The sequence below is a fragment of the Pelophylax lessonae genome (genome assembly GCF_965119305.1).
Source record: "Pelophylax lessonae genome assembly, chromosome: 11".
NCBI classification, from domain to species: Eukaryota; Metazoa; Chordata; class Amphibia; order Anura; family Ranidae; genus Pelophylax; species Pelophylax lessonae.
In genome coordinates this window covers 78,070,744-78,096,678 of record NC_138778.1, presented here as the reverse complement: position 1 = coordinate 78,096,678, position 25,935 = coordinate 78,070,744, and the positions used below count along the sequence as shown (strand labels likewise).

The window sequence follows — 25,935 nt, the reverse complement described above, 5'->3', positions numbered from 1 at the left end:
CTTCTCAACTCCTATCCTACGTTTTTAGCAGAGCTCTCTAGCCTATATGAAGACTCTAATAGGCAGAGTACTGCTGACAGCCAATTGAGGGCTTTAAAACAAGGAAGGAGACCTGTTGAAGATTTCGTAGCAGAGTTCAAGAGATGGACCCTTGATTCAGGGTGGAATGATGCATCTCTGCGAACCCAGTTCAGGCTTGGGTTATCTGAAGCCATAAAAGACGAGCTCGCCCGAGCGGATTTACCTGGCACCTTGGATGCCTTGATACAACTTAGTATCAAAATAGACAGACGATTGCGAGAGAGGAAGGCTGAGAAAATGGGAATCCCATTACCCAACCCTTCTCGGGAGTCGTCCTTCGATCCTACTCCTATGGAGGTAGGAACCATCCGCCCACCAATATCGTCTACTGAAAAGGCCAGGAGAAGAACAGAAAATCTCTGTATGTACTGCGCCTCCGCCGAACATTTGATAAGCGTTTGTCCCCTTGTCCACAAGAAAAAGGGTGAGTGTTCACAGGTCTTGCTGGGGGGATTAACGACTTCTTTTACTAATCCCTATCTCTTTATTCGTTTGATCCTACAGAGGGACCAAATTAGGATCACCACCAAGGCCATGATCGACACAGGATCTTGTGGGAACTACATTCACACTTATTTTGTTGCTTTAAATAAAATACCTATTACTTCAAAACCCAAACCTGTCTCTGTTAGTTTGATTAACGGTATTCCGTTATCGTCTGGTCCAATTACCACTCAGACACAAGCACTCCTTGCTACTGCTAACGAATGTCTCATGTTGAGACCACCACGTTTGATGTGTTACCCTCACCACATTTTCCCATTATTTTGGGACTTCCCTGGTTACATATACATCAACCAACTATTGATTGGAAGACACGGTCCCTAACCTTCCCTTCTCACTATTGCGAGACCACGTGTAACCTCCAATCTCAAAAGAAAATCCTGTCCATGGTGTCAGAGGAAATTACACCACCACCATGCTATCAGGATTTATCAGAAGTCTTCCTTGAGAAAAATGCTCAAGTGTTGCCTCCCCATAGGGACTACGATTGTTCTATTGACCTACTCCCTAATAGTAAGCTACCTTTCGGTCATGTTTATCCTCTTTCTCAGGATGAACTTTCTCATCTCAAGGAATACTTGGATGAGAACTTAGCGAAAGGGTTTATTAGACCCTCTACTTCCTCTACAGCTGCAGGACTTTTCTTTGTCCGCAATAAGGATTTAAGCCTTCAGCCTATTATTGACTATAGGCAATTAAATATTATTACGATAAAGGATCGCTATCCCTTACCTCTCATCCCGGAACTGATTGAACAAGTGCGTGGAGCCACTTACTTCTCAAAGTTAGACCTTAAAGGGGCTTACAATCTCATCCGCATCCGTAGTGGGGATGAGTGGAAGACGGCATTCAGAACTAGATACGGACTATTCGAATATCTAGTGATGCCGTTTGGGTTGTGTAATGCTCCCGCAGCATTTCAGCGGTTCATAAACGACATCTTCCGAGATCTACTCGATGTCTGTGTCGTAGTATATCTGGACGATATACTCATTTACTCTCAATCCTTGTCTGAACATAAAAGACATGTAAGACTTGTGTTGTCCAGATTGCTCGCACACAACTTGTACGTAAAACTGAAGAAATGCCTATTCCATAAGGAAGAGGTGTTATTCTTAGGATACATCATATCCAAGAACAGCATCAAGATGGATATGAGCAAGATATCCTGTATTCTGGATTGGCCTGTACCAACAACTCGTAAGGCCTTACAACGATTTCTTGGATTCTCAAACTTCTATAGAAAGTTCATCAAGAACTTCTCGTCTATTGTGAGACCACTCACACAACTTACAAGTGTTAAGCAAACATTTAAATGGTCTGAAGAAGCAAATAAAGCATTCAGCTTGTTGAAATCAAGCTTCATTACCGCTCCCATACTACGCCATCCAGACCCCTCCCTCCAATACATCCTGGAGGTAGATGCGTCAAGTATGGCTGTAGGAGCAGTTCTTTCCCAACGACCTACGAATACTTCACCACTTCATCCAGTTGCCTTCTTCTCCAAATCACTAAGTAACCCAGAGGTGAACTACCCAGTGGGTGAAAAAGAGTTACTTGCCATGAAGTTGGCACTGGAGAATTGGCGACATCTACTTGAGGGCACCCGGTTGCCAATACTCATATATACAGACCATAAAAACCTCCAATATCTCCAGACCAACAAGACCCTTTCCCACCGACAGGTACGTTGGTCGCTATTCTTCCTAAGATTCAATTTCTTAGTGACCTATACACCTGCAGACAAAAACAAGAAGGCAGATGCGTTATCACGGTTAACCGAAGATAACTGTGCCGAAATTCCTTCATTACCTATAATACCCCATGACCGTATTATTGGTGTTGTTCGTCCCTTAAAGGAAGAGATTCTGCACAGTCTAAGACTGGATTCACCACCACCTCAACTAAGTACTGATGCAGAAGGCTTCCGCTACTTTAACGACAAACTCTACATACCTCCCGGTATGCGTACCAAAATCTTGGAGTTATCCCATGACGTACCTATGGCAGGACATATGGGTTTGACTAAGACATTTAATTTGCTCACTAGGCAATTTTGGTGGCCTGGGATGAAGACGTCTGTACAAAAATTCATTTCTTCATGTGACATCTGTGCAAGGTCCAAAATTGACACTACAAAACCTTCTGGTTTACTTTGCAGTCTACCAATACCCAAAGTTCCATGGGAAGTTGTTTCTTTAGACTTCATAGTGGAATTACCACCGTCCAAGGGATTCACTACCATCCTAGTGTCAGTGGACCATCTGACAAAAATGGCACATTTCATTCCCATTCGCAGACTACCTTAATCTAAGGAAACAGCAGAATTGCTAGTAAAATATGTGTTCAAACTACATGGAATTCCAAAGACTCTTTTATCTGACCGGGGCTCGCAGTTCATCTCTAAGTTTTGGCAAGCTCTATGTCACATACTGCGCATTGAGCGAAAACTTACTTCCCCCTATCACCCGCAGACCAACGGACAAACTGAAAGAGTCAACCAGTGTATTGAACAATATTTGCGTTGCTACACCTCATACCTACAGGATGATTGGGTGGACCTCCTCCCTCTGGCAGAATTTGCTTATAACAATGCAACCCACAGTACTACTAAGCAAAGTCCGTTTTACCTGAACTATGGGTTCCATCCCACAATTCTTCCACCACGCATCCTACCATCAAGTAACCCAGTAGCCTCTGACTATCTCACCCAAATAAAAGACTCTTTGGGCTTACTTAACACCACCATCTCACATGCTCATAGCCAACAAAAGAGGTACTATGACCTCCGCAGAAGACCTTCACCTCAATATGCTATTGGGGATCTTGTTTGTCTATCTACGAGGAACTTGAGGTTGAAAATTCCTAGTAAAAAGCTTGGACCTCTATTCCTGGGACCTTTCCCAATTGAGAAGCTCATTGGGGAATCTGCAGTTCGACTCACTTTACCGGCAGATCTTAAAATACACCCCACGTTCCATGTATCTCTATTGAAGCCACATACACCCAACCAAGGGATTAGACCTACCATCGCGCCTCCACCTCCAATACAAGTTGAAGGTGGAGAAGAATTTGAGATTAAAGAAATTTTGGATTCTCGTATCCACAGAGGAAAGCTCCAATATTTCATAAGATGGAAAAATTATGGTCCCCAAGATGACACCTGGTTGGATGCTTCTGACGTCCACGCACCCAGGCTTATACGAAGGTTCCACTCCAAATAGACCAGTGTTATAGGCCTTCCGGAGCCGGCCTTAGGGGGGGGGGGGGGTACTGTAAGATCCTGGTACCTGCGGTACCCTTCCAGCCTATTATTTGTACTTTACGTTCCACCATATACATAGGTGGAACGCATCTAGTACCTGTCCCTTTAAATTCCATGACCTCATCAGTGAGTGCCGCTCTGAGCGGCTATTTCAACCGCCGGCATTCACTCACATGTGTTCGTGCAAACCGCTTGCTACAGCATTACCTAACGCTGCCGAATCCTCCAGCTATTCCCTAATACCTGGATTGACCGAAGACTTGCTACAACATCTTGTATCTCGCTACAAGATCATTACCTCACCGCCGGAACCCTCTCCTTACAAACCTACCAGTGATAAGTACCCCACAGGGGAATACCTTCCTAATCTACTTTCACTACTACTCTGCTTACTAAAGACTATTGCTACTCTAAGAACTATACTGTTACATCTAACATCTGCACTGCTACTTAGATTGCAAGCTCTTGAGCCTATTACCATCTTGTCACTGCACTAGCCTAGCATCTCCTGTACACTTCATCTGCTCTTCACTACCACCTGTTACCTGTACATGATTGCTATCCTAAGTGCTTACTATCACCATCTGTTACCTCTTACCATTGCTATCACTATCCACGCCTGTCCCCTCAGTATCACCTCTATACTTTCACATATAAACATATCACTCCAGGAACATCTTTAATGAGTGTCTGTGTTTGTGTATGTGCTTGCTGAGACAGGCTGATGCACAATGATGAGTCTTGAGAGTTGGATATGGTAGTTCAACACATCTCTACATGACTACTGAGTGTAACTTCCGCAGCTGCAAATCCACACCACACAAATAAACGCCGGAGCATTACAGCCTTCTGCCTGTTCCGAACTCCTCCTACTCCTCATCCTCATCCTGCCTTAAGGGTACAAAAAATTGTAATCGGGGCCTAGTCTGGGTTTGTACGTGTGAGATACACCTTTTGATATCATATTTTCTATTCCGCTATTCAATCTACACCCTTTGGGGTAAAAATAATTAAATTGCGGCATAGTCTGTATCGGTACGTATGAGATACATCTTCCAAATTTTTGGGGCACATCTTCCACCGCCGAGGATTGCAGGGTGCTTCAGTTTGCCTCCTGTTCCGAACTCCTCCTACTCCTCATCCTGCCTTTAGGGTTCAAAAAATTGTAATCGGGGCCTAGTCTGGGTCTGTACCTGTGTGATACACCTTTTGATATCATATTTTCTATTCCGCTATTCAATCTACACTATTCAATCTGGGGTAAAAATAATTAAATTGCGGCATAGTCTGTATCGGTACGTGTGAGATATACCTTTCCAATTTTTTGGGCGCATCTTACACCGCTGAGGATTGCATGGTGTTTCAGTTTGCCTCCTGCCTGTTCCAAACTCTTCCTACTCCTCATCCTCATCCTGCCTTTAGGGTAAAAAAGATTGTAATCGGGGCCTAGTCTGGGTTTGTACGTGTGAGATACACCTTTTGATATCATATATTGTATTCCGCTATTCAATCTACACCCTTTGGGGTAAAAAGAATTAAATTGCGGCATAGTCTGTATCGGTACGTGTGAGATACACCTTCCAAATTTTTGGGGCGCATCTTCCACCGCCGAGGATTGCAGGGTGCTTCAGTTTGCCTCCTGTTCCGAACTCCTCCTACTCCTCTTCCTGCCTTTAGGGTACAAAAAATAGTAATCGGGGCCTAGTCTGTGTTTGTACGTGTAAGATACACCGTTTTATAAAATTTTTTCTATTCCGCTATTCAATATACACCCTTTTGGAGTGTAAAAAATTAAATTACGGCAGAGTCTGTATCGGTACGTGTGAGATACACCTTTTTAAATTTGTTTGGCGCATCTCCTTCCACCGCCGAGGATTGCAGGGTGCTTCAGTTTGCCTCCTGTTCCGAACTCCTCCTACTCCTCTTCCTCATCCTCCCTTTAGGGTACAAAAAATTGTAATCGGGGCCTAGTCTGTGTTTGTACGTGTGAGATACACTGTTTCATATCCTTTTTTCTATTCCGCTATTCAATATGCACCCTTTTGGGGTGAAAAAAATTAAATTTGTGGCATACTTTGCATATTTGACTGTGAGATACACCCGTGCGATACTGTTATTGTTTTGTTCTGCTATTCAATAAACACCTTTCTAGGGCAAGATCATAAATTACAGAAATATGAGGAGACCGTCAAATAGGGGCCGTGGCCTGGGTCGTGGTGCGGCTGGTAGAGCTCCTGTTGCAAGGAGAGGACGTGGTCGATCTGTGCCAGCTACACGCACAAGTGAAACACCTTCCTCAAGTGTCAGTAGGCGACATAACCTGCAGCAGTATTTGGTAGGGCATCATGCGCCTCTAGAAGTGATGAGGCCAGAACAAGTAGAGGCGATAGTAGATTGGGTTGCTGCTGACAGTGCCTCCAGTTCCTTCACATTGTCTCCCACCCAGTCTACTGCAGAAAGGTCAGAGTTGGCACCTGCAGCCGATGTCCAACCGTCTTTCACCTCACCCCCTTGCAAATCAGGCAAGCAGTCTGAGCCCCAAGTCATGCAGCAGTCTCTTTTTCTTTTTGATGACTCTGTCAGCAGGGTTTCCCAGGGCCATCCACCTAGCCCTGCGCCAGAAGTGGAAGAGATTGAGTGCAGATGAGTACATGGAAGGACCATTGCAGCACATCTCCGATGATGACGAAACGCAGGTGCCAACTGCTGCGGCGTTCAGCATTGTGGAGACCGACAAGGAGGACAGGGGTGAAGACTGGGTGGAAGATGATGTGGAGGACGATGAGGTCCTCGACCCCACATGGAATGAAGGTCATGCAGGTGACCTGAGTAGTTTGGAGGAAGAGGCGGTGGTTGCACAGAGCCACCAGCACAGCAGAAGAGGGAGCAGGGTGCAGAAGTGGAGCGGCCGTGCCCTAGACACTACGCCTGCTACTGCCCAACGCAGCAAGGGACCGAGCGCACCAAAGCCAGCTCAAAGGAGTTCTCTAGCGTGGAAGTTCTTCAGAAAATGTGCTGATGACAGGACACGAGTGGTTTGCACCCTGTGCAATCAGAGCCTGAAGCGAGGCATAAACCTTCTCAACCTGAGCACAACCTGCATGATCAGGCATCTAAGTGCAAAGCACGAGCTGCAGTGGAGTAGACACCTTCAAAACCAAGAAAGGTCTCTGGCTCCTCCTGCTTCCTCTTCTGCTGCAGTCTCGGCCTCTTCATCCACCTCTGTAGTGATACCGGCACCTGCCACCCCGCAAACAGACGATCTGTCAGCAACACCACCACCTGGGTCACCAACCATCTCCACAATGTCCCGTGGAAGCGTTCAGCTTTCCATCTCCCAAACACTTCAGAGGAAGAGGAAGTACCCCCCTACCCACCCGCGATCCCTGGCCCTGAATGCCAGCATTTCAACATTCTTGGCCTTTGAAATGCTGTCATTCCGTCTGGTGGAGACGCACAGTTTTAAAAGCCTTATGTCGGTGGCTGTCCCACAGTACGTCGTGCCCAGCCGCCACTACTATTCCAGGCAAGCCATCCCTTCCCTGCACAACCAAGTGGGGGAAAAAATCAGGTGTGCACTGCGCAACGCCATCTGTGCCAAGGTCCACCTAACTACCGATACGTGGACCAGTAAGCACGGTCAGGGGCGTTATATCTCCCTAACGGCACACTGGGTAAATGCAGTGGCAGATGGGCCTGAGGCGGATAGCAATTTGGCGCATGTCCTTCCACCACCGAGGATTGCAGGGTGCTTCAGTTTGCCTCCTGTTCCTAACTCCTCCTACTCCGTTTCCTCATCCTCTACCGCCTCCTCATCCGGTCAGCGTAACACCTTCACCACCAACTTCAGCACAGCCAGGGGTAAACGACAGCAGGCAGTTTTAAAACTTGCCTGTTTGGGGGAAAAACCACACACCGCGCAGGAGTTGTGGAGGAGCATGGAACAGCAGACAAATGAGTGGTTGCTGCCAGCGAGCCTCAAGCCCGGCCTGGTGGTGTGCTATAACGGGCGAAATCTCATAGCAGCTCTGGGCCTAGCCGGTTTGACGCACATCCCTTGCCTGGCGCATGTGCTGAATTTGGTGGTGCAGAGGTTCCTTAAAAATTACCCCGATATGTCAGAGCTGCTGCAGAAAGTGCGGGTCGTCTGTGCGCACTTTCGGCGTTCTCACCCTGCTGCTGCTCGCCTGTCAGCGCTGCAGCGTAACTTCGGCCTTCCCACTCACCGCCTCATATGTGAAGTGCCCACAAGGTGGAACTCCACCTTGCACATGCTGGAAAGACTGTGCGAGCAGCAGCAGGCCATAGTGGAGTTTCAGCTGCAGCACGCACGCGTGAGTCGCTCTGTGGAACAGCACCACTTCACCACCAATAACTGGGCCTCCATGCAAGACCTGTGTGCCTTGTTGCGCTGTTTTGAGTACTCCACCAACATGGCCAGTGCCGATGACGCCGTTGTGAGCTTAACTATCCCACTTCTATGCCCCCTTCAAAAAACGATTCGGGCGATGATGGAAGAGGATGTGGCACAGGATGAGGAGGAGGAGGATGAAGAGGTAACATTTCCAAGGCTTTCAGGGCAGTCATTCGCAAGTGGCTCCATGGGTGGGTTCCTGCACACACAAACACCAGGGACACAATTGTCCAGCAGGGGCACAGTTCTGGAGGATGAGGAGATGGAGGAGGAATGGAACCATGTTCACAGCAGGGTGGCACCCAGGCCAGCTCATGGCCATCACTGGTGCGTGGCTGGGGGGATACAGAGGACACAGACGATACACCTCCCACAGAGGACAGCCTTTCGTTGCCTCTGATTACATGCTGCAGTGTCTCCACAACGACCACTGAGTTGCCCACATTCTAACTTGTGCTGATTACTGGGTGGCCACGCTGCTGGATCCCCGTTACAAGGACAACGTACCGTCCTTAATTCACTCACTGGAGCGCGATCGCAAGATGCGCGAGTACAAGCGCACGCTGGTAGACGCGATGCTGCTGGCATTCCCACCTGACAGCGGGGCCACAGTGGAAGCACAAGGCCAAGGCAGAGGAGGAGGAGGAAGAGGTCGCCAACGCAACCAGGGCACCGCCAGCACCTCAGAAGGCAGGGTTAGCATGGCCGAAATGTGGAAAAGCTTTGTCAGCACGCCACAACAAACAGCAGCACCACCAGCTCATATGGAACATCTTAGCAGGAGGCAGCATTTCAGCAACATGGTGGAGCAGTATGTGTGCACACGCCTACATGTAGTGAATGACGGGTCTGCCCCCTTCAACTTCTGGGTCTCCAAATTGGGCACATGGCCTGAGCTTGCCCTTTACGCCTTGGAGGTGCTGGCATGCCCTGCAGCCAGTGTATTATCTGAACGTGTATTTAGCACGGCTGGGGGCGTTATCACAGACAAGCGCAGCCGCCTGTCCAGAGACAATGTGGACAAGCTCACGTTCATTAAAATGAACCAGGCATGGATCCCACAGGACTTTTCCGTACCTTGTGCAGAATAGAGATGGATACCGACCTTACCCAGCCATTGTTATATGTTTGATCTTTCTCACTCTTTTGGGGTGTACCCTCATTTAAAATGACTGAAAAAAGTAGTGTTGGCTACCTCGTCCTCCTCCACCGCCGCTTCCACCTACACCGCCACATCCACCACCACCTCAACCTCCGTCCTACTCCATATGGGCCTCGTCCTTCACAGATGAAGAAAATTGTTTTATTTTTCTGTTTTTTTTTGTTGTTTTAAGTTATTTCCCTATCCACATTTGTTTGCAGAGCAATTGCCATGCTCTTAACTACGTTTTGCTGCCATTTGCAGCACTCTAGCCCTTTCCATTGGTGTTTTAGAGCCATTTTAGTGCTTGAAAGTTCGGGTCCCCATTGACTTCAATGGGGTTCGGTGTCCGGGTAAAGTTCGGAAAAAGTCCGGGACACGGACCCGGACTTTTTTTTCAAGTTCGGCCGAACCCGCCGAACACGGACATCCAGGTGTCCGCTCAACTCTACTCATGACATCACACGTTGCACCCGAGTCCAGCTGGCAGGGTTGGATTATATTGTTTAATCTGAGGTTTACAAACCATTTTTTGCCCTTTGTATTTACAGCACCAATGCATTCTGAGGAGTAAACCATATCAGTGCTAAGCAGGTGTGCGCCCTCCGGATCTGACATTTGCTTAATTGTGTGCAGCTTCCTTGCTTCCATTTTATTGGAAAGACACACCCTTGCAAAGTGATTTGGTTTACCGCATGCAGTAAAGATTTTCCCATATGCAGGACACTTTTCTTTCTCTCGTACATGCAAATTGCTGCAATACTTGCATGATGCAGGCTTTCTTCCAGGTAAGTTGTGTAGGTGACCCTTGTGCTGAAACTTATGCTGGTGGTTTCTGAAGCTTTGCTGTTGTTTAGAGGCTACATGGATATTGTCAATCAGTTTATCCTGCACCATAGCTTTCATATGTTTGTCAGTAATTGCTGCAGTGTGACATATCTCAATTGCTGTATGTAGATCTAAATCATGTTTCCTCAACAGGTGGCGACGTGTGCTTTCACCGGTGATACCCAAAACTATTTTATCACAAATAAGTTCATCTCTCAGAGAGCCATACTCACGGCTTGCAGCTTTTCCTCTTAGCCGTGTGACAAACCTGTCTATTGATTCACAGTCTTCTTGCTCACAGCAGCCAAATACAGTGCCTTGCGAAAGTATTCGGCCCCCTTGAACTTTTCGACCTTTTGCCACATTTCAGGCTTCAAACATAAAGATATAAAACTGTAATTTTTTGCGAAGAATCAACAACAAGTGGGACACAATCATGAAGTGGAACAAAATTTATTGGACATTTAAAACTTTGTTAACAATTAAAAAACTGAAAAATTGGGCGTGCAAAATTATTCAGCCCCTTTAATTTCAGTGCAGCAAACTCTCTCCAGAAGTTCAGTGAGGATCTCTGAATGATCCAATGTTGACCTAAATGACTAATGATGATGAATAGAATCCACCTGTGTGTAATCAAGTCTCCGTATAAATGCACCTGCACTGCGATAGTCTCAGAGGTCCGTTTAAAGAGCAGAGCGCATCATGAAGAACAAGGAACACACCAGGCAGGTCCGAGATACTGTTGTGGAGAAGTTTAAAGCCGGATTTGGATACAAGAAGATTTCCCAAGCTTTAAACATCCCAAGGAGCACTGTGCAAGCGAAAATATTGAAATAGAAGGAGTATCAGACCACTGCAAATCTACGAAGACCTGGCCGTCCCTCTAAACTTTCAGCTCATACAAGGAGAACACTGATCAGGGATGCAGCCAAGGGGCCCATGGATGAACTTCCCTCTGGATGAACTGCAGAGATCTACAGCTGAGGTGTGACACTCTGTTTATAGGACAACAATCAGTCGTATACTGCACAAATCTGGCCTTTATGGAAGAGTGGCAAGAAGAAAGCCATTTCTTAAAGATATCCATAAAAAGTGTCGTTTAAAGTTTGCCACAAGCCACCTGGGAGACACACCAAACATGTGGAAGAAGGTGCTCTGGTCAGATGAAACCAAAATCGAACCTTTTGGCAACAATGCAAAACGTTGTGTTTGGCGTAAAAGCAACACAGCTCATCACCCTGAACACACCATCCCCACCGTCAAACATGGTGGTGGCAGTATCGTGGTTTGGGTCTGCTGCAAAAGACCTGAGACTGGGACGGAGATTTGTCTTCCAAAAAGACAATGATCCAAAACATAAAGCAAAATCTACAATGGAATGGTTCACAAATAAACATATCATGGTGTTAGAATGGCCAAGTCAAAGTCCAGACCTGAATCCAATCGAGAATCTGTGGAAATAACTGAAAACTGCTGTTCACAAACGCTCTCCATCCAACCTCACTGAGCTTGAGCTGTTTTGCAAGGAGGAATGGGCAAAAATGTCATTCTCTCGATGTGCAAAACTGATAGAGACATACCCCAAGTGACTTACAGCTGTAACGCAGCAAAAGGTGGCGCTACAAAGTATTAACTTAAGGGGGCTGAATAATTTTGCACGCCCAATTTTTCAGTTTTTTATTTGTTAAAAAAGTTTGAAATATCCAATAAATTTTGTTCCACTTTATGATTGTGTCACACTTGTTGTTGATTCTTCACAAAAAATTACAGTTTTATATCTTTATGTTTGAAGCCTGAAATGTGGCAAAAGGTTGAAAAGTTCAAGGGGGCCGAATACTTTCGGCACTGTATATATCTTTCATATATGACATTTTTAGAAGGTCTGAAGAAAGCTTCCAATGCATCCAGAATGGTTTTGGTGTCACTCTTTTCCTCCTCTGTGAGGTTCAGATTATGCTAGTACACATGGAGGCATTCTCTGCCCATCACCCTCCTCAGGGTGGCTGCTTGCACTGCTGCAGGCTTCTCATTTAACCCTGTGGCTAGGGAGTAGTCCTCAAATTCAGTCCTAAAATTGTCCCAGTTACTGCTGACATCTCCACTCACCCTCATCGCCTCAGGCAGTGGAATGCTGTTAGCTGCCATGATGCTGTTTTCCTTGCTGCAAATACTCAGTATCCAGGACAGGACTGCAATTGTTAGAAAGCACAATCAGTTCTAAGAACACTCACATCAAGGCTAGCAGACTCTCAGCATCAAATGTGTAGAAGGAGTATGGATCCAGAAATCTTCTGACACCATGTTTGATGTGATATATGCAAGGAGACAACACAAGCCATTACTGTACACAAGTTGTCCTTTACTGAAGTAAGCAAACAGGAACAAGAAACACAACACAGGAAGTAGTACAACAGATGCACCATAGAGTTTCTATTAAAGAAACATATGATCCATAACACCTGCACTCTGTATGGGGATGGGGTTTGGGGGGTTGCGCTGTGAGGGGTGATTGGGAGGGATTTCTGCTAGGAAGAGGGATTGGGGAGGAGGTGATAATATAATTTTGATATTTTCGGTGGAAGGGGGGGGGGGGGGGCTTGTCATGTAGGCTGTATGCATACTTGCTAACTGTCCCTTTTTTCCTGGGACAGTCCCTGCAAATAGGAGCCTGTCCCAGGTAATTTATATTGTCCCTGGAAGCGCCTGTTAATCGGGCTGCCCGTAAATGTTACACAGAAGTAGTGCAGCTGAATGGGGAGACTTATTCCAACTCTGTTACTGTGGCCTTAAGTTTGAAATTCCCTTTTTAATTACCTGTAATTCTCTATATTGAGTAGACTCTATAATCTGATAAATAGGCGAGATTAATTATGCCGAGTGGGCGGAGCTTCAGTGAAGTGGGTGTGGTAAGTAATTGATAGCTGCGCTGCAAAGTGTCCCTGAAAATCGTTTTTAAATGTTGGCAACTATGTGTATGGGGCCCCAGGATTTCTAGCGGTAGCCCTGGTCATTACTATTATAGATGCCCAGAGTTTGTTCACATTTTTACATGAAGCTGCCATATCTCTTCTGCATCTACATAAAGGTGCTCCATCCCTCTGGTTTGTGCCCTAGCGTTTTCTGCCCCTCCTGGTTGCCCTGGAGCTCCATGACAGGCCTAGAGAAGGAGATCATTAATATCCCCTGTGTAGTATGGTTCTTAGCATTTGGGGTTCAGAGGTATCAAACCCTGGTGGCTGTGGCCTGTGAAGAGAAAAAAAAAAAAAATTTAATAGATGTAGCCATGCTAGAATTACTGTGTCATCACATTGAATTGCGGTTCGGGTCATGTTTGGCTGCTCCTTTAAGAACTTTGTAAGAAGGATCGGTTTCTCCCGTGGAGTGCTGAACTGGATTATGGGGGATATAGTTTGGAAGAGGGTGGAGACCATGCATTGAAGGATTGACAAGACCACACTCCCAGGGAGCTTTGAGGGATCCGCACAGGATCATTGGAGGAAAGATAAATTGGGGCGGAGTCGGAAGCGCGCTCTCTTGCTTCGGGGACTCGTGGAGAGCGGAGGTGCGGAGAAGAGCTGCGGAGAGACACTGATCGGCCTGTAGTGCGGAGAGCGCATCCTGACTAGAGTGGACAGCGTGAGTCACAGGAAGGTGACCGGTCCAGTGTGAGAGCTGAAGGGACAGCGAGCGGCGCAGATTGAGCGGCCTAATAAAGAGTGGGCTGAGATTCCCACCTGCGACGTAGTACCGAGAGGAGCGGTCTTGCAGGAAGACAAGAGGATCATCTGTGGACACTAACGCTGCAGTAAAGTGCCTGGTGATCTTTGAGGAACCGCAAGTATATATATAATTACACACAGTATACATCAGCAATTAGGATCCCAATAACATTTGCACCCTTTTGGATTACAAATATCACTTGAAGAATGATTAAGAACTCCAACTGCTGGCGAAGAAGCGCAAGGCCTTGCTAGCATAGTGACTACACTTCTTTAATCTTTAAAGGGGGCCCCCGGTTCTAGAGTGTTTCTGCCAGTTGTTCAGATGGATTGTTTAGCTTAATAGGAAGAAACAGATTATAGCTGAGGGTACTATTCCCAAGTCACATTATATTGATTCAACAATTATACATTGCAGTCACTCTCACTCAATATAACTATATACTGTATATATATATTGCTAAGTGATTGATTTATGCTGGTGTCTGTCTCCCAGGTTTTGCATACATTACTGGGACCTGGGAGATTAACACCATACTTCTTGTGCTTATATACTCTGGTTTATTATTTCTGTACCTGTTGCATTTACTTTATTCCACTAAACAGTTACACTGGTACCTTTTTCTTCACAGAAAATAACTGAACCTGTAGTGCCTAGCGGGTCAGATGTTCCTCAGGGTCCAGGGAGTGCAGAGGATGTTCTATCAACTAGCAGCCCTGAAGGGGGTCGTGCTACATAAAATAAAAAAAGCCCACATTTTTAAAAGCCTTCTGCAATTACATATATGCTCATGTGAAAGTGCATGTCGGGTGTGTACGTACACATATGAAAATGAGGACTGTGGTACATATACTGTAGTGTGCTGCGGTTTTTCACCATTTTATTAGCGCACTCTGTTTTGAAATTGACAAAAAATTAGCATTTTGGTATGTGTGCACACATTTTAAAAAATGGCTCTGGCAGCAAAAAAAGTTTAACGCAGAAGAAAAAAAATGGTCTTTTCACATTCTAGTTATCAATATATTATGTTTATTTAACAGTGGAAACCAAAGTAAAAGCTTTCCCCCTTTGTTTAGCCATAAACATTTACATGGTCCACTTGATGATTATTGTTACAAAAAATGCAGCAACTACCACCAGATGACTGTAATACAGCCACACCTCCAGTCTCTCCTGTGTATCTTCCCGTTTCGCGTCCAGCCTTTCCTTGTTCTGCAGCGACACAATATGTGCTTTTATCAACTGTACATCTTGAAGCATCCTTTCCAATACAGAAGAGGTATGATCCTCATCTACCAGCTCCTCATCCACTGGTTGTACATCCCTGGAGCAAGCCTTGAAGATTCCTGGAAAGATATGTACATATTTTTATTATGAACACTTTACTGCATTGCACCCTGCTCCAATATATCTATTATGCACAACTGTCATGAGGTTAAAGTGTTACTAAACCCACAACAGTAACATCAGTCTGTATATACAGTAAAGCATGCTTGTTATACTCACTGTGGAACCCACTGGGTTAATCCTCTGCATTGTGTATAAAGGCTATTTGATCCTGCCTCTTTGATCCTCCTCTTTAACTGACTCCAACCCATTTTGTGATAGAACAGAGCATTAGGTGTCAGGCTGCACATGCTCAGTTTGATCTGTATTGCTAGAGAGTTTTTCTTTTTTCCTTGGGAGAGTGCATGTGATCAGCACAGGGCCAATCAAGAGAGAGGGTCAGGGGAAGAACAAAAACTCCTCCTACAAGCTTTACTAGGAACTGATACAAGTCACAAGGCTGCTATATACTGCTGATAAAAAAAAGGTATATAGCAGTTTATATTTACTAAAATAATTGCATTTTCATGTTCTGCGTATTGTGGGAGACCAGATCTAGTGAATGCAGGTTTAGTAACATTTTAAGGACAACTGTACCATTGGTACAATTGTCCTTTAATCCATTCCCCACCTCTCTGAGTGCTATCCTTCTGGATAAACACATACCTTCCTCCCCAATCCAGCGATCCTCAAGAAGACTGGACCGCTAAAGGCCTTCATGCAAATAAATGGGGACATGGAGTGCATGTGCCCTTAAAGAAGGACCTAGCAGGGAGGCTTTTTCTGATAATAGATTAAGGAGGAACACAGTTATTTTTCCAGGTGGGTGGCACTCTTAGAGAACACTTTGTGAAAGGCTGATTACATGCCTATGATTATTCTCCCAATTCATGAATTAGAATTCTACACACTGAAGCAAAAAGCTAAATTCTAAAGCGGAGTCATATGCTTCATAAATGTGCAGATTTTGCTTTGCACTGGGGTCTTGCCAAGGTAAGACCTTGCCCTTGCTTTACAAATCTCCTCAGGGCTTATTAAAAAAAAATTAAGTGCTAAAATATGAAAAGTGTGCTAACAAGAACATTTCTATACATTATGGGACAAAGAGCCCTAAATCATAACATATGGGTTATATACTGGTAACCAATCAAAAAGGATGTCCCCCTATATAACCCCTCCCACACAGGAAGTGCCTCAGTTTTTTCGCCAGTGTCTAAAGGTGATGGTCACTGTGGAGAGTCGCTCTACGTATTTTTTATGTTTTAAAGAAGAAGAAAGAAAATTATGCTACATACCCCGATCATGGGCAGTACAGCATAAATGGCCACGATTTAGATCCAATGCCCTACACTCTGCTGAGGCTGACGGGGACGCAGCAGCTGGGTTGTGTGTGTTACTGTGAGTGTATGATTACTAGCACAAACAGGTCCTGTATCTTGGGATAATCAGTGCTGTGTGTGATAAGCTGTATAAGCTTGGCACAAGCCTTGGGTACACTGAAGTTAATAACTCAACTTTGTCTTGCTATAAAGCAATGTCTGCCCCAGAGAGGGCTGGGGGGGGGGCACAGTTGGAAGGGGCACTGTGATGCCACTGTCAGGCCTTGAAGGTCCTAGCCGTGCTTCCTATGTGTCTACTCCCCCTGAGAAGCCAGAGGCGACTAGCCAATCTGAGCCATTACGGTTGTCAGGCATAGTAGCTACCCCAGGTGCTTCTGTCGCAACCTACATCACTAAGGACGATTTGGCATCGGCATTAGCCAGCCTTGAGGGTAAGATTGCTGACATAATTGCAGCATCACAAAAAGGGAAGAAAGGTGATATATCCCCCTCAACTGCCCCACCCCCTGAATTTAGTTCGGGATTGGGCAGAGGAGTGGAAGAAGTAGCTGATGATGACCCTATAGAAGGTCAAGCTGAGGTTTCCACTTCTGGGGAGTCAGGGTCAGAGGAGTCTCTGTCAGCCTCTCAAACCCAGAGATTGTTGGTTCAGTTTCTTACTGAAATGATCCGGTCTGGACACAAATTTTCTCCCTTAGAGACGGCTGAAGTCTTTTTCCTCTCTAGGCTCATTGTGCCCTCCTCATAGTCCTCGGACGTTTCCCATACATCTGCTCTTGGAGCAAGAAATGTATAATGATTGGGACCATCCGGATAGGATTTTTTTGTTACTCCTAAAGTTTTTACTATTCAGGGACCAAAAAAGCGTTCTTTTTTGGTCCCTTGCGGAGGATATCTTGGCTGTGATCTCAAGTAGTTACCCAATGATCTTTCCATATGAATGTTGTGAGTTGGTCCCTGAGTACTGAAGGCATTTCAGCGTCAGCAATACAGTGACAACTATTTCTCCTCAAATGCGTGAGTGACCTAAAGAGTGTATACTCTATTGGGTCCTATCCATCTGGTAAGCCTCCTACTTACCTCATTTACCAGAGATATTTTATTCAAAGGAGATTCTGCACTTTGCGCTTTTGGTGGACTTTCCTACATACAACGCATACAAAAGTTGCCGTGTGGTTTCGGCCCTTACCCCTATGAGGAGACTAACAAAAAAATAGAAAGAAAAAGATGGGGCTTTGCAGGCCAGTGGGAGTAGAAGGATCAGACGCAAAACCAGTTTATAAAACCAAATAACATTTTATTGGTATATAAGATAAAAAGCATGGACCACCATGCATATTGGGTGCAATTAGACTAACATACAAATAATAAAATCAAGCAGGATGAGTCATTTACAACATAGAAATACGTCCCATAAGGCAAACAAAACCAAAGAGCCTGTGTAGGATGGAGAGTAGGTCTCACGATGGAATCGGTCAATGTAGGTCCCCAGCAAGCCGACGCGTTTCGCTCAAGGCTTCCTCAGGGCCTGAGAGACCAAGACAGACCGGTATTTCCTTATTGATAATGACTCAGAGTAGATGACAGGGTTGTGACGACACAGATACTGACTGGGGATTACTGCTTCCGTATTCAAAACATAAGCTTCAAAACATAAGGTTGCAAGGCAGGTTGCTGACACACTATAGTCACTAAGGGCCTATGGAGCTCGGGACCTATTTTATTTTTTTTATTTTTTTGTTAGTCTCCTACATACAACATTAAATATATTCACCTCTTTAACCACTTTAAGACTGGAGGATTTTCCTGCTTAACGTCCAGGCCACTTTTTTCAACTTGGCACTGCGCAAATTTAACAGACAATTGCGCGGTCATGCAATGCTGTACCCAAACAATTTTTCCACAAACAGAGCTTTCTTTTGGTGGTATTTGATCACCTCTGCGCTTTTTATTTTTTGCGATATTAATAAAAAAAGAGCAAATATTTTGCCAAAAATTGACATTTTCTACTATGACAGTTAAAAAATATCCAATATATTAAATTTTTGTCATATACTTAGGCCAAAATGTATTTAGCTACATGCAAGAAATGTATAATGATTGGGACCATCCGGATAGGATTTTTTTGTTACTCCTAAAGTTTTTACTATTGTATCCTATGGAGGAAAAAGTTTACTAAGAAATGGTATATACCCACTGTGGATGCTGCCATTTCTTCAGTTAACAAAAGTTTAACCTGCCCTGTGGATAATGCCCAGGTTTTTAAAAGATTCAACAGATAAGAAATTGGAATCTTTATGGAAAGCCTCCTTTGTGGTTGCAGGATCTGCGATACAACCAGCAGTAGCGACCACTGGAGTTTGTCCATCTTTAACCACTTCCATACAGAGCAGTTTGACACCCTTCCTGCCCAGACCAATTTTCAGCTTTCAGCACTCTCACACTTTGAATGACAATTGCTCAGTCATGCTACACTGTAACCAAACAAATTTTTTATCATTTTTTTCACACAAATAGAGCTTTCTTTTGGTGGTATTTGATCACAACTGGGGTTTTTTTTTTTCGTGATATATGCAAAAAAAGAGCAAAAATTTTGAAAAAAAAACACTTTTTTTTAGTTTCAATTATAAAATTTTGCAAAAAATTAATTTTTCTTCATACATTTGGGCCAAAATGTATACTGCTACATGTCTCTGGTAAAATTAACCCAAATTAGTGTATATTATTTAGTCTGTGTGAAAGTTATTGAGTCTAGAAGCTATGGTACCAATTACTGAAAATTGATCACACCAGAAGTACTGACTGCCTATCTCCTTTCTTGAGGCCCTGAAATGTCAGGACAGTACAAATACCGCCCAAATGACCCCTTTTTGTAAAGTAGACAGTCCAAGGTATTTAGTAAGAGGCATGGTGGGTATTTTGAAGTTGTAATTTTTTCCCACAATTCTTGGGAAAATGAAGAAAAAAATTTTTTTTTCTTTTTTTTCCCACAAAGTTGTCAATTTATAAGCTATTTCTAACACATAGCATGTACACAGCAAAAATTACACCCAAAAATACATTCTGCTACTCCTTCCGAGTATGGCGATACCACATGTGTGAGACTTTTACACAGCCTGGCCACAAAAAGATACTCCACGTCCAAGAAGCACCTTCAGGCGTTCTAGGAGCATAAATACACATAAAACTTTCTTACTACCTATCACACTTTTCAAGGCCCTAGAGCACCAATACAATGGAAAAGTCCACAAAATGACCCCATTTTGGAAAGAAAACACTCCAACGTATATTCTATGAGGCATTATGGGTCCTTTGAACATGTCATTTTTTTCCACAGGTTTTTGGAAAATGTGGGAAAAAAATGAAAACTTTTTTTTTTTTACACAAAGTTGTCAATTTATAGGATATTCCTAACACATAGCATGTACACAGCAAAAATGACACCCCAAAATTCATTCTGCCACTCCTCCTGAGTATGGCAATACCACATGTGTGAGACTTTTTCACAGCCTAGCCATATAGAGGGGCCTAACATCCAAGGAGCATCATCATGCATCCTAGCCACTTGCCTAGGCCTATTTTTGACATTTGGTATTTACAAGCTAAAATCAGTTGTTTTGCTAGAAAACTGCTTAGAACCCCCAAACATTATATATTTTTTTTAGCAGTGACCCTAGAGATTAAAATGGAGATTATTGCAATATTTTTTATCACACCGTATTTGCGCAGCGGTCTTCCAAACGCAATTTTTTTGGAAAAAATTCACTTTTTTTAATTAAAAAATAAGAAACCAGTAAAGTTAGCCCTAAGTGCATTTGGTACTTAAAAATCCCCATAGGCGACAATTTAAAAATTTCTACAGGTTGCCATCCTTGAGTTACAGAGGAGGTCTAGGGCTCAAATTATTTCCCTTGCTCTAACGATCACGGTGATACCTCACATGTGTGGTTTGAACACCGTTTACATATGTGGGCGGGGTTTCCGTATGCGTCGCTTCTGCGCGCGAGCTAACGGGGACAGGGTGCTTTAATTTTTTTTTTTCTTTTTTTTACTATTTATTTTATTTATTATTTTTTATTTTTACACCGTTTAACAAAAAAAAAAAAAAAGGATCATTTTTATTTCTATTACAAGAAATGTAAACATTACTTGTAATAGAAAAAGGCACGACAGGACCTCTTTTTTGTGAGATCTGGGGTCAAAAAGTCCTCAGATCTCACAAGTACACTAAAAGATAGAAAGAAAAAAAAAAAAAAAAAATTATTATATAAAATGAAAAAAAAAAAAAGGACCTTTAAACCGGTTGCTAGGCAACAACATTTTCCGTAGCCCCGGTCCTCCAAGACCATAGAGTCAAGTGAGGGCAAGCTTGCCCTCACTCGACATCCTGTCTGTGAGGATCCGGGACCGGATCGTTTTCCCCGCTGCCGGCGGGTCCGGTAAGCGGGGAAAAGGACCGGACGCGGCGGGAGGGGGGGGGTCACCTCTTCCGCCATCCCAGAAGGGTGATCCCACGGCGAATCCGCCGCTGGGACCACCCTTATCGGAAAGCCAACCGTCCACCGTTTAAAAAAATACCAGGGTTATGGCAGCTATCTGCTGCCATAACACCGGTATTTAGGTTTAAACGGAGGACGTATATAAACCTTTTTGGACTTAGACATGGTGGCTGTATGAAGGGCGACAGGTACTCGGGTACTTTGTTGGGCAGGTGACAGGTACTCTGGTACTGATGAGCAGGTGGCAGGTACTCGGGTACTCCGATAGGCAGGTGACAGGTACTCGGGTACTCTGATGGGCAGGTGACAGGCAGGTGATAGGTACTGATGAGTAGTACTGATACTGATAGTTGATACTGATACGTGATAGGTACTGATGAGTACTGATGAGTAGTGATGGGTACTGATGAGCAGGCGGCAAGTACTCGGGTACTTCAGGCGTCAGGTACTCTGATGAGCAGGTGGAAGGTACTCGGGTACTCTGATGGGTAGGTGACAGGTACTCAGGTACTCTGATGACGGGTACTCCGTTGACAGGTACTCAAAGTACCCGAGTATCCGTCATCAGAGTACCCGAGTATCCGTCATCAGAGTTCCCGAGTACCTGTCATCAGAGTACCCGAGTACCCGTCATCAGAGTACCCGAGTACCTGTCATCAGAGTACCTGCGTACCTGTCATCAGAGTACCCGAGTACCTGTCATCAGAGTACCCGAGTACCTGTCATCAGAGTACCTGATGGGCTGGTGACAGGTACTCGGGTACTTTGATGGGCTAGTGACAGGTGCTCTTTATTGGGGGGGGGCAATCAGTGTGTTTGGGGTGCACTATGATTGGTAACTAGCTGTTACCACACTCTCTTCCTCACACAGGATCAGTGTGTGAGGAGGAGAACACGGTGACAGCTAGTTACCGTGTTCTCTGTTGACATTTTTGACCGGCTGTGATTGGACACAGTCGGTCACGTGGTAAAGAGCCAATTTCATTGGCTCTTTACCTAGATCGGGGATCGACTCTGTCCGAGGGACGAGCCTCGTCCCCGATCGCTGCTCTGCGCGCCCCTGGGGGCGCGCATTGCAGAGAGAACGAGCGGCTCGTGCTGGAGCCGCTCATGTGATCGGCTGTGATTGACACAGCTGATCACGTGGTAAACAGCCAATTTCTATTGGCTGTTTACCTTGATCAGGGATGGGCTATGTCCGAGGGACGAGCCTCACCCCCGATCGCCGCGCTGCGCGCCCCCGGGGGTGCGCAGTAGCAGCTAGAGCGGGCGGACGTCATATGACGCCCGCCCGGATCCGTACAACCACCATGCCGACGTCATATTACTATGACTCGGTATGGAAGTGGTTAAAAGACAGAATGAAGCGAGTATCCAAGACAGTTCCTTCTTAAGGAGAATATGTGGAAGATCTGTCAGATCTACACCTCGCACTTTATGTTTTGCAGTAGATGTTCTTACGGACTCCATAAGGCAAATGTCACGAGTCGTTCTGATGAAAGTGCATATGTGCAGTATCCTTTAGTTAAAGGACTGGCCTGCGGAATTACCATGTTAAAAGTTACTGGCTGGTTTTCCTTTTCAGGGAGAATGCTTTTTTTTTTTTGGTGATGATCTGGGTAAGTATATCTAAAAGAGCTTGGGGGGGGGGGGGGGGGAGTACGTTGCTACCTGTGAAAAGGAAGAACGAGCGTCCTTCTTTTAAGATTCCCAGCACTCATCCTACCAGTGCTTCTAATTCCAGACGGGGGCGACGGCCTCAACCATCTGGGTTCCCTAAAAAGTTCTCTCTTTCTGGCATTGGATCTCAAAGCTCTAAACCAGTTTCTGAACGTTCGTACTTTCCTTATGGAGTCCATTTGTTCAGGATAGCCTATGATAAAAAATATTGCAGCGCTGGTGATGTGAAAATAGATAACAATAAATACGTGAAGTAAGATTCAAAACATACAGATCAATATGTGCAAATGAAGCAAAAATCGTGCAAACGTATTAAAGTGCATTGTGACATAAACCATAATGATGGTCATAAAAGTGCATATAAGTAATAAATGATGATTGAATGCATATAGTCCATCCAGTTTAGAGGTGAATATATACAATGTTGTCTGTAGGAAAGTAGAAAAGTGCATAGTGCAGAATCTCCTTTGAATAAAATATAGTGATCTCTGGTATATGTGACCACCACCGGTAAATGAGGTAAGTACGGGGCTTACCGGATGGATAGGACCCAATAGAGTATACAGGTCACTCAGGTCACTCACACATTTGAGGAGAAATACTTGTCACTGTATTGCTGACACTGGAATGCCTTCAGTACTCAGTGACCACCTCCAAACGCATCACAACATCCATATGGAAAGATCAATGGGTAACTGCTTGAGACCACGGCCAAGATATCCTCCACAAGAGCTCGATAAAATAGAAAGCTCACATAGCGTGTACCAATAAAGGAACCATTAGAGTGCTTGTAAGTAGTAGACAAAGTAGAAGCAACACCTGTAGCTGACCCATTCGTCTCACAAGACATCACCAGATGATGTCTTGTGAGACGAATGGGTCAGCTACAGGTGTTGCATCTACTTTGTCTACTATTTACAAGTGCTTTTTTCTCATCGATACTGTAAGTGTTGCTACTTTTAAAATAAGTGGTTCCTTTATTGGTACACACTATGTGAGCTTTCTATTTTATTGAGCTCTTGTGGAGGATATCTTGGCTGTGATCTCAAGTAGTTACCCAATGATCTTTCCATATGAATGTTGTGAGTTGGTCCCTGAGTACTGAAGGCATTTCAGCGTCAGGAATACAGTGACAACTATTTCTCCTCAAAGGTCTTTAGTGACCTAAAGAGTGTATACTCTATTGGGTCCTATCCATCTGGTAAGCCCCCTACTTACCTCATTTACCAGAGAAATTTTATTCAAAGGAGATTCTGCACTTTGCGCTTTTGGTGGACTTTCCTACATACAACATTAAATATATTCACCTCTTTAACCACTTTAAGACTGCAGGATTTTCCTGCTTAACGTCCAGGCCACTTTTTTCAACTTGGCACTGCGCAAATTTAACTGACAATTGCGCGGTCATGCAATGCTGTACCCAAACAGTCCTTTTTTTCCCACAAGCAGAGCTTTCTTTTGGAGGTATTTGATCACCTCTGCGCTTTTTATTTTTTGCGATATTAATAAAAAAAGAGAAAAATATTTTGCCAAAAATTGACATTTTCTACTATGACAGTTAAAAAATATCCAATATATTAAATTTTTGTCATATACTTAGGCCAAAATGTATTTAGCTACATGTCTTTGACAAAAAAAATCTCAATGAGCGTATTTTTATTGGTTTGCGCAAAAGTTATAGCGTCTACAAACTATGGTGTAAATACTGGAATTTACGCAGCTTTAATTTCTGACTGCCTATCTCAATTCTTGAAGTGCTAAAATGGCAGGGCAGTAGAAAACTCTCCCAAATTAGCACTTTTTGTAAAATAGACATCCTAAGGAATGTAGTGAGAGCTCATTAAATATTACATTTTTTTGTCACAGGTGTTTGAAAGATGACTATAAAAAACAAAACAAAAAGTTTTTATTGAAATGATATATTGCTCACGCATGCCATGGGCATATGTGTAATAACACCCCAAAATATATTCTGCTGCTTCTCCTGAGTACAGGGATACCACATGTGTGAGACTTTTTGGGTGCCTAGCTGTGTATGGGATCCCGATAACCAATCACCACCTTCAGAATTTCAAATGCAAATTTTTTTGTCACATGGTATTTGCGCACAGATTTTCCAAACGCAATTTCTGCAAAAAAAATACATTTTTGTTTTAATTTAATGCACAAATACACTATATAATTCCAAATTGTTTGGTAAAATTTAAAAGATGATCTTATGCCGAGTACATAGACACCAAACATGACATGCTTTATAAATTGTGCACGCCCGTGCAGCGGCAAGAAACTACATACGGTTCTAAAAGCCTTTAAAAGTCTTTACAGGTTACCACTTTGGACTTACAGAGGAGGTCTACTGCAAGAATTACTGCCCTTGACCTGGTGTTCATGGCGATACCTCACATGCATGCTGCAATTGCGGTTTACATTTGACACTAGACCAACGCTTGCGTGCGCCTTTGCACGCAAGCACGGGGGGACAGGGGGGCTTGATGGTTTTTTTTATTAATTTTGCTTTTTTATGTTATTTTGACACCTTTCTTTCATTTTTTTTTTTAATCATTTTTATTGTTATCACAGTGAACTTAAATATCCCCTATGATAGCAATCTGTAGTGACAGGTACTCTTCTTTTAAAAAAATTGGGGTCTTTTAGACTCTAGATATCTCCTCTGACCTTAACGCATCTGAGCACACCAAAATTGGTGTCATAAAATGCTTTCCAAATTTCCCAATGGTGCTGATTATTTCTGGCGAAACAGAATTCATGAAATGCTCGTAGCTTCCGGTATCTTAGGCCATAGAGATGATTGTAGCCATTCTCATCTCCAATCAGCTCCAATCAGCTCTGTGGTTTGATAATTGAACCACCGGCTGCACTCTCGGGTTAACCGGTGGGACAGGAGAGCCGAGAAAAACCACGGAAGGTGGCAGGAGGGGGGGAGTCCCCTCCCACTGCCAATTATCCGCTAGGATTGCTTTTACATGTAAGCCGACTGCTGGCTGTAAAAAACGATACCAAGATGATGCCTAAATCTGCAGGCATCATCCTGGTATAACCACTCAAAGTCCAGCAACGTACAGTACCAGTACATTGCTGGTCCTTGTTTGGCATATAGTGTAGGTTTTTTTTTTTCA

General features: G+C 44.2%; 1 protein-coding gene across 1 annotated transcript in view; it reads right to left on the bottom strand.

Moving 5' to 3' along the window:
• Window positions 1–14,965: 14,965 nt before the first annotated feature.
• LOC309567538 (5-hydroxytryptamine receptor 3A-like) overlaps window positions 14,966–25,935 on the bottom strand; it is a 425,909-nt gene continuing 414,939 nt past the window's right edge. The window contains exon 9 of the mRNA XM_082272922.1: window positions 14,966–15,299. Coding sequence (XP_082129048.1) covers window positions 15,040–15,299 — 260 coding nt within the window. The 3' untranslated portion in view covers window positions 14,966–15,039. The remainder of the gene's footprint in view (window positions 15,300–25,935) is intronic.